Source organism: Coturnix japonica, chromosome 27 (genome assembly GCF_054131305.1).
Source record: "Coturnix japonica strain WE chromosome 27, WE-NBRP24, whole genome shotgun sequence".
NCBI lineage: Eukaryota > Metazoa > Chordata > Aves > Galliformes > Phasianidae > Coturnix > Coturnix japonica.
In genome coordinates this window covers 7,318,266-7,334,704 of record NC_140689.1, presented here as the reverse complement: position 1 = coordinate 7,334,704, position 16,439 = coordinate 7,318,266, and the positions used below count along the sequence as shown (strand labels likewise).

At 49.4% G+C, this 16,439-nt stretch overlaps 1 protein-coding gene across 1 annotated transcript; it reads right to left on the bottom strand.

Moving 5' to 3' along the window:
- Nucleotides 1–623: 623 nt before the first annotated feature.
- On the bottom strand, nucleotides 624–1,562 carry LOC146756458 (olfactory receptor 14J1-like). The gene has a single exon (XM_085524406.1). It carries the CDS (start codon nucleotides 1,560–1,562, stop codon nucleotides 624–626), a length of 939 nt encoding a protein of 312 aa, XP_085380532.1.
- Nucleotides 1,563–16,439: the final 14,877 nt, after the last annotated feature.

The following is a 16,439-nucleotide window of genomic DNA, read 5'->3' as shown; positions in this document are numbered from 1 at the left end:
CAGAGCTGCCACTTGCCAATGCGAGGCTGGTGGTGGGGCAGAGCTACCACTGGCCAATGAGAGATCTGTGGAGATTTCTCTCTCCACAGACCATCCTGGAGGCAGTGACCACGTCCGTGTAGAAATTGGAAGAGGCCCTGGAGGAAGCTTGGGAACTTCTGACATGATAACACACATCCAAGAACTTGTTGTGTGCCGGGTCTCACAGGGAGTGAGGAAGAGGGGACCTGACAACCAACGTTTAAACCAGCTGCTGCTGCTGGCCACTGCTGATGATGAACAGCTCTCTGCTTCCAGCTGGACTGTGGGTTTCTGAAAATATCTGACCCCGACAGCTCCTGAAATGTCTCACAAGAAGGCTGACAGACAGAGTCACTGCATGACCTTTATTATGTTATGGTTCACAGAGACTGTTTCACTATATATAGCATTTCTGGGCTAAACTACAAAGGTACAAGTTGAACAGGAATTGATTTCAGTAATGACATTGTAGTGAAAAACAATACAATATTTTTTTAAAAAGAATAAGAATAAATTACACATATAAAATGGCAGAAAATAAAGAAGAAAAGAGCTTGATTCAGTAAATAGCTGCCTTACAAGCCATGAATTCCTAAAGATGGTCAGTTCACTGCTTTTGAAAGAAATTTTTTCATTACTTTCCTCACTGCATCCTTGACCTCCTTGTTCCTCATGCTGTAGATGAGGGGGTTAAGTGTTGGAGGCACCACTGAATACAGAAGTGCCAACACCAGGTCCATTGATGGGAAGGAGACAGAGGAAGGCTTCAGGTAGACAAAAAAGGCAGTGCTGACAAATAGGGAGACCACAGCCAGGTGAGGGAAGCACGTGGAGAACGTTTTGTACCGTCCCTGCTCAGAGGGCATCCTCAGCACGGCCATGAAGATCTGCATATAAGACACAACAATGAAAAGAAAGCACCCAAAGCCTAAACAGGCACTAAAAATGAGAAGCACAACTTCCCTGATGTAGGAGCCAGGGCAGGAGAGTTTGAGGATCTGGGGGATTTCACAGAAAAACTGGTTCACACCATTGCCTTGGCAGAGAGGCAGTGAAAACGGACGGGCAGTGTGCAGCAGGGAATAGAGAGCTCCATTGCCCCAGGCAGCTGCTGCCATGGTGGCACAAGCTCTGCTGTCCATCAAGGTCCCGTAGTGCAGGGGCTTGCAGATGGCAACGTAGCGGTCATAGGACATGACGGTGAGATGGAAATACTCTGCTGAGATAAAGAAGACAAAGAAAAAGATCTGTGCAGCACATCCTGTGTAGGAGATGGCCCTGGTGTCCCAGAGGGCGTTGGCCATGGCTTTGGGGAGAGTGGTGGAGATGCAGCCCAGGTCGAGGAGGGCCAGGTTGAGGAGGAAGAAGTACATGGGGGTGTGCAGGCGCTGGTCACAAGCAATGGCTGTGCAGATGAGGCCATTGCCCAAGAGGGCAGCCAGGTAGATGCCCAGCAAGATCCAGAAGTGCAGGAGCTGCAGCTGCCGTCTGTTTCCCAGCGGGAGGAGGAGGAACTCGCTGAGGGAGCTGCTGTTGGACATCTGCTGTTCTGGGCTTGGAGTCCTGTTCAGAGTGCAGAAGATAATGACAAGTCTAGACCATTCTCAGAGACACTCCTTCTGCTATGCTACAAAATTTTCCATTCCCTCTCAAAAATGATCTTTTAACACCATAACTTGAATTTATTTCCATGAACTTCACCACTTAAGGAGAAGATTAGGGAGCTCTTTCTCTCTTCTAATTTCCTAGTCATACCCCAGCCTTCTGGATATTTTCCTCTTTACTCCAGCTACTCTTTGAGACCCCAGCCCCAGCCGCTCTGCACTTCAATTTGTCTTAGAGAAATCTGCCTGTTTGCCAGACAAGTGATCTATTAATGTCTGCATAAAACAAAGAAACTATAACCTAAGCTGATTATATCCTTTTAGGTAGATGAAGCTGAAAGCGCAACTTGTGTGACTGTTTACAAAACAGCTAATTGAATGGAAAAATACTGGGGAGTCTCAGAGCTGTGTTCAGAGTTGACAGCCCCTTTTATATTTCAGCCTCCAATCTTCCCTTCCCTCTGAAAATGAAAGGAAAAACCCCTGACTTGGCTCTCCTCTTGCAAAGTACCCTTACAGACACTAAGTTCTGCAGTGGAGCTGTGATCCCCCTGCCCCAGGCAGCAGCTGTGGCAGCACAAGCCCTGCTGGGAGGCTCCTTCTCCCCACACATCTCCCTGCAGTGCCCTGGGCAGCTCCCCGGGAAGGCTGAGTGCTGAGTCTCGCAGGCAGCAGAGTCCCATACCCGGCACACAGCCCCTAGGGCACAGCTGGGACCCTGCTCTGCAGGACAGCCCTGGGCACCCGCCTGCAGCCCTGGCTGCACAGCCTGCAGCCGTGCTCGGAAATGCAGCTCTCTGGGCTGGGCTCTGATGCTGCATCACAGAAGCCCTCAGCTGGAGCAGAAGGCTTTTTCCAGTGTAAAGAAACATGCAGTGCCTGAAGACAGATCTGCTATGGGATGTGTCAGACTTATTTATCCCTGTATTAAATGTAGCTGCATGGCCTGATGTGAGACTTACCATGTCATGGCATGCGATCAATGCTCCTCCAGTAAGCTCTTAGCTTGCTCACACTGTACACATCCTGTAAGCTGTCTCTCCCTTCACTTCTATCCTCATATCACCTGCAGATCATATCCCAGCCCTGCTGTGCTGTGCACAAGAGTGGCTCCTGGGCACAGCTGTCTCCCTGTAGCGCTCCCCATTTTTATGAGCTCTGTGTTTCCCAAGAGGCAAGCTCAGCTCATCAGCAGAGGATGTCATTTTTATCCTTCCCACTTGTCTCCCATGAGATGTCTCTGTGTCTTCACAGAATCACAGAATCACAGAATTATCCGGGTTGGAAGGGACCTCAAGGATCATGTAGTTCCAACCCCCCTGCCTAGCAGGATCACCAAACATACGCCTTTACTAGATCAGGTTGCCCAGGGCCCCGTCCAACCTGGTCTTGAACACCTCCGAGGACGGGGCATCCACAACCTGACTGGGCAGCCTGTTCCAGGACCTAACCACTCTTCTAGTAAAGAACTTTCCCCTAACATCCAACCTAAATCTTCCCTCTTTCAACTTAAAACCATTTCCCCTAGTCCTGCTATTATCAGCCCTTTTGAAGAGTTTACTCCCCTCCTGGGAGTAAGTTCCCTTCAGGTACTGAAAGGCTGCAATGAGGTCACCCCGCAACCTTCTCTTCTCCAGGCTGAACAAACCCAACTCCCTCAGCCTGTCCTCATAGGGGAGGTGCTCCAGCCCCCTGATCATCTTTGTGGCCCTCCTCTGGACCCTTTCCAAAATCTCCATATCTTTTTTGTACTGAGGGCTCCACACCTGGACACAGTACTTCAGATGGGGCCTCACAAGAGCAGAGTAGAGAGGGACGATCACCTCCCTATCCCTGCTGACCACCCCTCTCCTGATGGAGCCCAGGATCCCATTTGCTTTCCGGGCTGCCAGAGCGCACTGCTGGCTCATGTTAAGTTTCTCATCTATCAGGACCCCTAGGTCTTTCTCTGCCGAGCTGCTCTCCAGGACAACTCCTCCCAGGCTGTACAGGTGCCTGGGGTTCTTCCGGCCCAAGTGCAAAACCTTGCACTTTGCCGTGTTGAACCTCATTAGGTTCACAAGAGCCCAGCTTTCCAGCCTGTCAAGGTCCCTCTGAATGGCATCCGTTCCCTCCACCGTATCAACTGCACCACTCAGCTTGGTGTCATCAGCAAACTTGCTGAGGGTGCAATCCATTCCCTCATCGATGTCATTAATAAAGATGTTAAAGAGCACAGGTCCCAAGACAGACCCTTGAGGGACACCGCTCGTTACCGGCCTCCACCTGGACATAGAGCCATTGACCACCACCCTCTGTCTGTGGCCTTTCAACCAATTGCTTATCCATCTAGTTGTCCACCCATCAAATCCACTTCCCTCCAATTTGGAGATGAGGATGTGATGGGGGACCATGTCAAAGGCCTTGCTCAGGTCCAGGTAAATGACATCGGTCGCCTTCCCTTCATCCACCAACGCCGTCACTCCTGTTGCCTTCATGGACAACAGCTCCTGAAAGACAACGGCATCATGACTGTACTTGAAATTCCAGACATATGGCGAGTCCTTCCAGAGGTTGTTTAAAGAAACTAAAAGGGCACACAGACAAGGACAGGGAGGGTTGGACTTTCCCTGTGCAGCGCAGTGATCAAGCTGAGGCTGGATCCCTCTTATCTGTAGAGGGAAACCCTGGGGCTGAAATGGGATTCAGCTCCCCATGGACCCACAGGAGCTGGGATTCCTCTGATTCAGTTCAGATGTGCACAAGGAGTTGCCTGCATTTGAACTCCTGCTCTGAGTCCTCAGTCCTTCAGCAGGGAGGCAGTTGCTCACACACACGTACACTGGGTGATGCCCAAGGAGCCTGGGGTGCTCTAGGAAGTGTACCAGGGCTTGTAAACAGTTTTCATGGAGTTATCTAGATCAATCTATGTCCATGACAAGGGGAGGCAGTAGGCCTTTGGGCCCCCCACCCTGACAAATGGGAAGGTCAAAAGGGAAAGGGGTTGGGAGATGGGAACTGGGCTCAAGGTGCCCACACTCACATGGGAAGGACCACAAGCCGGCCAGGGAGAGTCAGGGAGGCCACCAGTGCTACCTGGGACACCAACAAGTCCAGCAGGTAAGGGGCTTGTGAGGGAGGAACGGGGAGGTTGTGGGACGGCCTGTTCATGGCTGAGGCACTGGGGACTGGAGGAGCGCAAGGCAGGGGGAGCTGACAGCACCACAGTACCTGCACTGAGCAGCTGGCCAGGTCCTGGTGGGCCACGTGCGGCCTGAGCAAGGCTGACAGGGCTGCCCAGACCAGGGAGAAACCTATGGCTCACCTTGAATTCAACTTTTCTGAACGTCTCCTTCCCACAGAGCTTCTCAAGGATGTTGTAGTAGTATTTCAGTTCAAAGTTCATTCCTTGACAGAGGAGCACTCCAGTGTCCTTCGGGACAAAGGCATTGTTCTCCTCGTCCTGCAGGCAGCTGGAAAGGAGGGCCACAGTGTTTTGGATGCAGGCCTTCCCTCTCTGCCAGCTCACAGAGGCAGCAGCAGCCACCTTGCAGTATTTCAGGGGCTCCACCTCCTTATGGGCTGAAAAATAGGAGGATCAGAGTTGATCCTACATTCAGTTTTCCACAGCTGCTTCCCTAGAACTGCTACTTGCAGCCATCTCCCAGCCGGCACCCCTCCTTGGTGGGGGAGATCTCATTCTGAGAAGGGAGGGGGTGGCTTTCTTTGACCCATCCATGAAGCCAGCAAGGGTTTAATCCCCCTCCTACCTGGCAGGGATTCCTTGTCAGACTGGAGGTGGTGCATGGCTCTGCAGTTCCTGGCCAGCTGAAACGCGGGCCTGCACAGAGTCATTGTCCCATCGTCAGTCCTGGTGTCTTCGGAGATGGTGTCAAATGAGCCCAAGGTGGGAGTCCAGACACCCTGCAGGTGGAAGAAAAAGCACGGGCTACAGGGTTACGGGCTGGCTGCAGACGAGCTGGAGTTGGTCCTGTGCAGGGACAGAGCTCAGGAGCCCCCACCTGCTGAGGCACAAGGCAGGGCAGCGGAGAGGCTTTGGGAGGGAGCCGTGCAGCCTCCTCCCTCCCCTTGACCTCCCAAATGCAGCACAGCAGTCAGGGCGGAAGCAGTCTGATGGAACCCAGAGGCTTCCTGAGGCTGGGCTCAGCCTGAGCTGCAACCCTGCCTAGCACAAGCATTCCTGCATTTGCAGGAAGCCCATGGGATGCACAGCAGGGAAATTTGGGCTGAGTCTCCTGTTGTGCGTGCAGGGGAAGACTCAGAGGAACTGTAGGCTGACCTGGACAGGGAGAGGAGGAGCCCGACAGTCAACACACCTTGTGCACCAGCAGCTGCTCTCATACGTAGGTGGCCACCTGTCATGGTTTTGTAATTTTGTAATTTTGTAATCAGTATTCCACATCATAACATCATGTCAAGTATGGATACTTCTGTTGAATGTGCAGTCCACAGAAGAAGACTACATATCCCAGAGAACAACAGGAATAACAATAAGTCACGGGACCAGGACTCTATATAATCTCGTTCCCAGGCTGGAGTGCCCTCCTTCTTCTCTCGAACTTCTCGGAGAGTGGGAAGCGTTCCAGCCGTGTCGCCTAGAGTTCACAGTAGGCCTCTCAGTTTTCGGAGACTCTCTCTCTCTGTTTTGTTCAATTTGTTAGCCTCAATTATATTATATTGTGTTATCTTGTATTTCGATATCATATTTAGTAAAATAAGTTTTTCCTCCTTAGATTGTTGCTGTTTTTATCCCACTCCCCTTTTCCCCCTCCTTTCCGGGCCCCGGAGGGGGGGCCCACAGGGTGGCTTCCCCTGTCACGGGCATAGGTAAATCTAAGTAACCCGTGACAGGTTTTTTGGTGGAGAATGCGGGCATAGAGCTTTTTAGCTTTTAGAACGACTCTCTCTTTACTCTTAAAGAGCTTCGTTAGGGGAGTGTTATCTTTTCGTAGCTGCTCACTGAGAATGTGACCTTGAAATACCAGACAAATTGTCAACATTAAGGGCTGCTGTACATTCTCAGCACTGCTATCTAACTTTTGTGTAGAAAACAAAGGGATTTCTTTCTCCCTTAGAGCAAAGCTAGCTAGCTCTGACTTTTACAGAGCCTGCCAGCTATGAATCCACTCTTCATCCCAGTTGCTCTGTTTAAGGGATTGAAAGCAATTATGATCTTCTTAAAGTATTGGTCAACTATTAACACCATAATTTGGTGTTGTGGAATTGTGCAGGTATATAGCCTAATAAGGTGGATACTGATGGAGACACCTGCCTGGTACTTTTATGAGATGTGGTATGGTCAGAATTTTGGCACCTACACCCCAGATGGAATTGTGAATCTTACAAACACTTGCATCCCAGATGGAATTGCGAATCTTACAAGTACTTGCATCCCAGATGGAACAGGCAATTTTACAAACAGCACCATGTTTAATTCATTGTACAGGCTAAAAAAACCCTTTTTATTTAGGATGTACTCTCAAATTTCCACACGCCTTTCAATAACTGAGATAGGGTTCATACTTGCATTCATGTTATCACTATTAATGAATGCATATATGTTCCTATGCATTCGTTCTATGCGGAAGTCTCCTCCAGAACCAGAGAATGATGACTGGCAGGGAATATGGAAAGGTTTAGGAAAGGTCTTAGAAGCATGGGGACCCGCAGCATCATGGGATTTCACTCTTGAACACCTAAGGGACCCTAAGAAATTAAGTGAGTATTTGGGTCAGAGATCTAAGGAGGTAAACCTTATGTGGGGTTTGGCTTATGCATACCGTGCTTTGTATCATACTATTCTGGAGAGAGAGAGTTTCCGATCTGAGATTCAAGCCCAAGTTAATTCTGATCAGTCACAGGAGGCATCAGTAGCAATATCAGTTGCCCCTGTGGAAGGCAAGAAATGGAAACGGGTGTCCATGCGTCTAGAACGAAAAGAAGGAGAAGCACAGGGGGGGCAGCAGAGACCCAGGTGCCGGGCATGGAGCAGTACCGAAAAAAGCAAAGGCAAAAACCAAGAGGCATGAAGAAGAGACTGATGATGAGGAGGAAATCACCTATTGTCGACCTCTGAAGCTGACTGAAATCCAAGGCTCAAGAAAGGAGTTCACACGGCGTCAAGATGAAGGTATCCTTGCTTGGTTGCTTCGCTGCTGGGACAACGGGGCCAACAGCTTGTCTCTAGATGGTAATGAAGCTCGCCAACTAGGAAGCATTGCCCAAGATGCAGGTATCGACAGAGGGATTAGCAGATGTTCGGATGGAGCTGCCACTCTCTGGTTGCGGCTGTTAGAAGCCGTGAGAGAAAGGTACCCCTATAAGGATGCTTTGAAGCCTAAATTTGATAGTTGGAATACCGTCCAAAATGGTATTCAGCGCCTGAGGGAATTGGCCATGGCGAAAATGTTGTACAGCCCTGATCCAAGCGAACTTGACCCTGAGAGAGTGAGGGCCGATCCTGACATGTGGCAGAAAATCACAAGTACAGCACCAGAGAGAATTGCACAGTCATTGGTATCAGGATCTAAAGGATTCGGGGACAGATGGCCCCGAGTCGTTGAGCTGATTATAATGCTTCAAACCACCGATCAGCAGCTCCCCCAACTGCATGCCGCAGTTTCTGCCATCTCACGGCTAGAAAACCGAGTAGATGAAATGTGCAAGAAATTGTTTCCATCAACTAATTGTAATGATCCCTTAATAGTATCAGAAACAACTGATGAAGGTCAATCCTCGTACGGGCCACCAGGTCTAATGAAGGATCTGATCAAAGTATTCGAGTCCTACTCCTCACCTGCATCATCAAAAGTCTCAGCTGTTAAACGCACACGTTTCCCAGCTCGAGCAAAGAACAACAGTACGATTGCACCGCGTGTTTCCATGTGGCGCTACCTACGTGACCGTGGAGAAGACATGAGGAAGTGGCATGATCAGCCTACTTCTGCACTACGAGCACGGGTGAAAGAACTACTAGACATACCAACCACCAGTGGAGTTGCTCCAGTCATCACAGGTAACCAATAGAGGAGCCCTGCCCTCAGTCAGGGGAGGGAAAGGGATAATAGAGTTTATTGGACTGCGTGGATTCGATGGCCTGGCACATCAGAACCACAGGAATATAAGGCGCTGGTGGATACCGGTGCACAGTGCACCCTAATGCCCTCCAGTCATGAAGGGACAGAATCAATCCATATTTCTGGAGTGACTGGGGGCTCTCAAGGATTGACTGTGCTGGAGTCTGAAATAAGCCTCACTGGCAAAGACTGGCAAAAACATCCTATTGTGACTGGCCCAGGGGCTCCATGTATACTGGGTATTGATTACCTCAGAAGGGGGCATTTCAAGGATCCTAAGGGGTATCGATGGGCCTTTGGGATAGCTGCTGTAGATATGGACAACATTAAGCAGCTGTCTATTTTGCCTGGCCTGTCAGAGGACCCGTCTGTTGTGGGGCTGCTACGAGTAAAAGAGCAGCAGGTACCGATTGCTACAAAGACAGTGCACAGACGGCAGTATCGCACCAACAGGGATTCCTTGCTCCCCATTCATGATTTGATTCGCCAGTTGGAGAATCAGGGAGTGATCAGTAAAACTCACTCCCCTTTTAACAGTCCCATATGGCCAGTGCGTAAAGCCAGTGGAGAATGGAGGCTGACAGTAGACTACCGTGGCCTGAATGAGGTCACACCCCCATTGAGCGCTGCTGTGCCGGACATGTTGGAACTCCAGTACGAGCTGGAGTCAAAAGCAGCCAAATGGTATGCCACCATTGACATTGCCAATGCCTTCTTCTCTATTCTTTTGGGTGCAGAATGTAAGCCACAGTTTGCCTTCACCTGGAGGAGCATTCAGTATACTTGGAACCGTTTGCCCCAGGGGTGGAAACACAGCCCAACCATTTGCCATGGGTTGGTCCAAACTGTACTGGAACAGGGTGGTGCTCCTGAACACCTGCAGTACATTGATGACATTGTTGTGTGGGGTGATAGAGCAGAAGAGGTGTTCACAAAAGGAGAGCAGATCATCCAAATTCTTTTACAAGCCGGCTTTGCTATTAAGCGAAGCAAAGTAAAAGGACCTGCCCAGGAAATTCAGTTCTTAGGTATAAAGTGGCAGGATGGACGTCGTCACATCCCAACAGATGTGATAGACAAAATCGCTGCCATGTCTCCACCAACTAGCAAGAAAGAGACACAATCTTTCCTGGGTGCAGTGGGCTTTTGGAGGATGCACATTCCAAACTAAAGCCTCATTGTAAGCCCCCTTTATCAGGTGACGTGGAAGAAGAACGATTTTGCATGGGGCCCTGAGCAGCAGCAGGCTTTTGAACAGATTCAACAAGAGATAGCCCGTGCTGTAGCCCTGGGGCCAGTACGGACTGGACAGGATGTAAAGAACATCCTCTATACTGCTGCTGGAGAGAAAGGCCCCACTTGGAGTTTGTGGCAAAGAGCCTCAGGAGAGACCCGAGGCCGACCCCTGGGATTCTGGAGTCGATCATATAAGGGGTCTGAAGAGTGCTACACTCCAACTGAGAAGGAGATCTTAGCCGCGTATGAGGGGGTTCGGGCTGCTTCCGAAGTAGTTGGGACTGAAACACAGCTCCTTTTGGCACCTCGACTGCCAGTGCTGAACTGGATGTTCAAAGGACAGGTTCCCTCCACTCATCATGCTACCGATGTCACCTGGAGCAAGTGGATTACGCTGATTACACAGCGAGCACAAATGGGAAACCTCAATCGTCCAGGAATCCTAGAGGTAATCATGGACTGGCCTGAAGATAAAAGGTTTGGAACATCACCAGCAGAAGAGGTATCACGTGCTAAAGAGGCCCCACCATACAACGAATTACCAGAAAATGAAAAGAAATATGCCCTATTCACAGACGGATCATGTCGCATTGTAGGGAAGCATCGCAAATGGAAAGCTGCTGTGTGGAGCCCCACACGACAGGTTGCAGAGGCCACTGAAGGTAAGGGAGAATCAAGTCAGTTTGCAGAGGTAAAGGCTGTCCAGCTGGCCTTAGATGTTGCTGAACGGGAGAGGTGGCCAATGCTGTATCTTTACACTGACTCATGGATGGTGGCAAATGCCTTATGGGGATGGTTACAGAGGTGGGAACAAAATAATTGGCAACGGAAGGGTAAATCTGTTTGGGCCGCTGAATTATGGAAGGACATTGCTTCCCGAACAAAGAATATGGTTGTAAAGGTGCGTCATGTGGATGCACATGTGCCCAAAAGTCGGGCTACTGAAGAACAACAAAACAACCATCAGGTAGATAAAGCTACCAAAACTGAGGTGGCTTAAATTGACTTGGACTGGCAGAATAAGGGTAAATTATTTCTAGCTCGATGGGCTCATGAGACCTCAGGTCATCAAGGAAGAGACGCGACATATAAGTGGGCCAGAGACCGAGGGTGGACTTAACCATGGACGCTATTGCGCAGATTATTCGTGATTGTGAAACATGTGCCATAATTAAACAAGCCAAAAGGATGAAACCTCTCTGGGAGGAAGGGCGGTGGCAAAAGTATAAATATGGGGAGGCGTGGCAGGTTGATTTTATCACCTTGCCACGATCACGCAGTGGTAGGTGTTATGTACTCACCATGGTAGAGGCAACCACTGGGTGGCTTGAAACATACGCAGTACCCCATGCTACTGCTCGAAACACCATATTAGGTCTTGAGAAACAAGTCCTGTGGCGACATGGTACCCCAGAAAGAATTGAATCTGATAATGGGACACATTTCAAAAATTCCCTTATAAATACTTGGGCCAAAGATCATGGCATTGAGTTGATTTATCATATTCCCTACCATGCACCAGCTTCTGGTAAAATTGAACGATATAATGGGTTGTTGAAAACTATGTTGAAAGCAATGGGTGGTGGAACATTTAAGCACTGGGAGAAGAATCTGGCAGAAGCCACTTGGTTGGTGAATACTAGAGGATCTGTCAATCGTGATGGTCCTAGTCAATCTAGCCCCCTATACACTGTAGAAGGAGATAAGGTCCCTGTTGTACATGTAAAGAACATGTTGGGAAAAGCTGTTTGGGTCCTTCCAGCTTCTGGAAAGGGCAAACCTATCCGTGGAACTGTCTTTGCCCAGGGACCTGGGTGCACTTGGTGGGTAATGCAGAAGGATGGGGATGTTCAATGTGTGCCACAAAGGAATTTGATGCTGGGGGAGTGCAGTCAACAATATTATGTATCTATATATATATATATGTTTGCATGTGTAGTGTATTTTAGTTATTATAGTTGTACATTTAGTTATGTTACATGCAATTCTACTATTTAGCTATCACAATTTTACATACGTGTATATATATGTATATATATGTATATATTAACCATGATGTAATAATGTAGAATAAGGGGTGGAATGTCATGGTTTTGTAATTTTGTAATTTTGCTATCAGTATTCCACATCATAACATCATGTCAAGTATGGATACTTCTGTTGAATGTGCAGTCCACAGAAGAAGACTACATATCCCAGAGAACAACAGGAGTAAGAATAAGTCACGGGACCAGGACTCTATATAATCTCATTCCCAGGCTGGAGTGCTCTCCTTCTTCTCTCGAACTTCTCGGAGAGTGGGAAGCGTTCCAGCCGTGTCGCCTAGAGTTCACAGTAGGCCTCTCGGTTTTCGGAGACTCTCTCTCTCTGTTTCGTTCGATTTGTTAGCCTCAATTATATTATATTGTGTTATCTTGTATTTCGGTATCATATTTACTAAAATAAGTTTTTCCTCCTTAGATTGTCGCTGTTTTATCCCACTCTCTTTTTTCCCCCTCCTTTCCGGGCCCCGGGGGGGGCCCACGGGGTGGCTTCCCCTGTCACGGGCATAGGTAAATCTAAGTAACCCGTGACACCACCGCATCCCAGATGGCAACTGGCTCTGGAGGGCAGAAGAAAAGCAGGTCACACTGCATCTGCCACTTCCCTATGGTCAGACTGCCTTGGGCCATGTGTTGCCGCGTGCTTCCATGGTTCAACCACCCCCTGCCCTAAAGTTTAGTGTTGTTCCCACCAGGACCAAAGCCACCATAACTCGGAATGATAGATGGCAAAATGGCATTTACTGGGGGTAGTCAGCACCTTATATACATTAATTACTTTGTCTACGCCCCCTTGAGAGCATGATTGAAATACACACCCAACATACATCACACGGCAGGGGACAGACAGGGGTTTTGGCTGGATGCTGTTCAGGCAGAAGACAGCTTCTCGAGGAAGTCGTAATTGAACTTCCTTTCGAAGGTCAGACCATCAATGAGAAGCACTCCGACATCCTCTGGACCACAGAGACCTTCTCCTCATTCTGCAGGCAGCCGGAGAGCAGCGATACGGTGCTTTGGATGCACGTCTGTGCTCTCTGCCAGCTCACAGAAGCAGCTGCAGCCACCAGGCTGCACTTCAGGGGCTCCAGCTTCCTGTGGGCTGAGAAAATACCAGGGACGAGGCTGATGATACACTTCCTGTTCCACAGCTGCTTCCATAGAACTGTTTCAAAGGGACATCATCCAGAACAGCCCCGCGTTTGGACGGGCTACTCAGATAGGGAGGTCTGCATCTGAGAAGGGAGGTGGTGGCCCTGTTTGCCCCGTCCACAAAGCCAGCAGAGCTTGAATCCCCCCTCCTACCTGGCAGGGACTCCCTGCGGGACTTGAGGTGGTGCATAGCGATGAGGTTGCTGGCCAGGTGAAACACAGTCCAGCACAGGGTCATGGTCATGTCCTCCATCCTGATCTCCTTGGAGATGATGTCAAAGAAGCCAAAGGTGGGAATCCAGACCCCCTGCGAGTGGAAGAGAAAGGAAAGTCAGAAGCGTTACAGGCTGGGATGAAGGCTCATTGTCTTCCTCACGAAGGCTCTTTGGCTTCGTCGCTGTAAACTTTCAACCCTGCATGAGGGGAACCCCCAAACTGGTTCCAGCTGCCCTGTGGACATCTCATCACCCCACTGTTTTTGGGCTGTTCCACCCTTATCTTTATGGCCTTCATCCCCCTTGTTATTCCACACCCAGTGTCAGCACTCCCCATTCTTCCAACAATTTTGACATAAACAGTCTTTTTACTTCCCCTGCCCAGTTTCCATGACAATTTCTTTCTCTCCCTCACTGTGGGGCCTTTCTCTCACTCTTCTATACCCCCCTTTCCTTTCATCTACCAGGACTTCCACCCGCTGGATCATTTGATTCTTTCTTGATGTGTCCTGAAATAAGCCTCGCTCTCCACCTTTTCTCTTAGCTCATGCCTCTCCCATACCTCATGTTCTCTTTTGGTATTTTGATACTGGCTCCACACAGTTCTCACTATGCCAGGTGGGACTTTGAGCTCTCCCATCTCCCCACAGCCACCCAAAACCTTGACCCAAACAGCACTTGCTCATTCTATGACTTCTATTTTGATACTCGTGCCCATTAACGAGAGTGCTATTACTTCCCTTCATAGCGGCCACTGTTTCATATGGCACCTGCCCCTCAGGAAATGGACTCCCTTTGACCGCTTTTATATCTGTACTGAGCAGATGAATTTAGTGACAGGATCCCAGATCACGGTGCTTCCGACCCTGCCTTTGGTACAGACCCAGCAATCAGAGAAGTATCATTGTTTAGAAAAGCAGCCGATTACATTGCAAAGCAAATTAGTGACTGACTCATCATTTCTTTATCAGTTTAACTTTCCATGGAGCACTTTCCTTGACAGACCAAGTAGTTCCTCAGCATCTTGGAATCATCTCCAGTCAAAATACTTTAGTGATGCGTGAGTGCCTTAATAGTTCTACAAGGGAAGCCTCTGGCCACTATAAAAAGGTATCAACATACAGCGACAACCCCTTTTCTTGGCAGTTCTGAGAACTCAATTTGCCACTGTTGCCCTGGAAGGTTCCCTTTCCCATTAGACCCACTTGTGCCCTGTTCCTGGTACTGGGATCGTATTTTGTAGGGTCCGTTTGCCCAGTATATCCTTATAGCTTCCCTTAGAACCAATCTTATAACTCAGATACAAGCACAAATGCTGGTGAAGAAAGAGAGCATAGCACAGCCTGAATCGCAGCTACCTTGCACAATGAAAAGGCTGAGATGCACCACGTCCTCACCCGATGCCTTGTTTGAAGGGGAGGTTCAGCAGCCACTCCACTATTCAGCAAGTTCTCCAGAAACCTCCTTCTTTCTTCCTGAGCAGCAGACTGGATGCTAAAACCTTCTCCAAAGTCATTATTAAACAGCACCTGTACCTGAAGCCCCAGGAGAAAACACAGTTCAGATCCAAGACCACAAAACAGTCATATTCTAGTCCAGTACAATTCAAGTTCTGATTTAAATTTCAGGACTAGCATTTCACCCACCCTGCTATGGAAGGGGAACAGGGAGGGGAAAGGAGAGGGGAAAGCAAGGGAGAGCCTTCTAGCCACACATGCCCCTATAACCCACTCTATAGCCCCATATCACCCTATAGCCCCATAGAGCCCTGTATCCCACTAGAATCCTCCTACTGCCCACCCACAGCCCCCTAGAGACACATATCCCCCATAATCCTCCTATAGCCCACCCAGAGAACCCTATGGGACTCTTTTAGAACCTCCCCAACAGCCCTACATAACACTGCAGCCCCTAAGCTCCCTATAGCCCTATGATCCCCTGTAGACCACTCAGCCCAGCATAAGCCCTGTATCCCCTCCGCAGTCATCTATATTCTCCCCAGAGTCCCCACTGTTCCATATTACCCTATACCACTTCAGAAGTCCCTGACAACTTTCTATAACTCCATACCCCTCCTATGGCCACTAGGAAGCTCCCCATAGCCTCACATACATCTACATCTACCCCTTCAGTCCCCCTAGCACCCTACAGCCCCATATCCTCCTAGAAACCCCGCACAGCCTAATATCCCTCTATAGCCCCCCAAATGCTCCCTATAGCCACAGATCTCTCCCGATAGCCCCTCCACACCTCCACATCGTTCTACATTCCCACAACAGCTATCTACAACCCATATCCCCCTACAGCCCCCACGTTCCTCTCACAGCCACCAATTCCTTATATCCCTTGGTATCCCCCCTCAGCCCACTACAACCCCATATCCCCCACTATTCACCGCTAGATCCATCCCACTGCCACCAACAGACCCATACTACCCTATTCCCTCCCTACAGCTGCCGTGTGGCTTCAGCAGAATGAGGGGAGAGACGGGCAGCCCCGAGAAGGAAGATGGCGGCCGATCGCACGTGCGGAGGCTCAGCCAATCAGAGTTGGCGGCGCTGCCGCTGACCAATGAGATGGCGACATGGGGCCGGAACTGCCTCTGACCAATGAGCGGCTGAGGACGGGGCAGAGCTGCCACTTGCCAATGAGTGGCTGCGGGCAGGGCAGAGCTACCACTGGCCAATGAGAGATCTGTGGAGATTTCCCTCTCCACAGACCATCCTGGAGGCACTGACCACGTACACATCTGTGTCGAAAATTGAACAAGCCCTGGAGGAAGCTTAGGAACTTCTGACATGATAACACACATCCAAGAACTTGTTGTGTGCAGGGTCTCACAGGGAATGTGGAAGAGGGGACCTGACAACCAATGTGCAAACCAGATGCTGCTGCTGGCCACTGCTGCTGATGAACTCTATTTGCTCCATTGTCAGGAGAGACTGCTGTAACTTTGTCTTAAGGTAAAAAAGTCAGTTCAAAATGTGTTATTTGCTGTGAAAAAGATAACAGTTGTGGGTACTGTTCTTGTTCATGATAATGTCTGTCCCTGTTCTGAATGATAGGATGACAGAATGATAGGATGGCATGGGC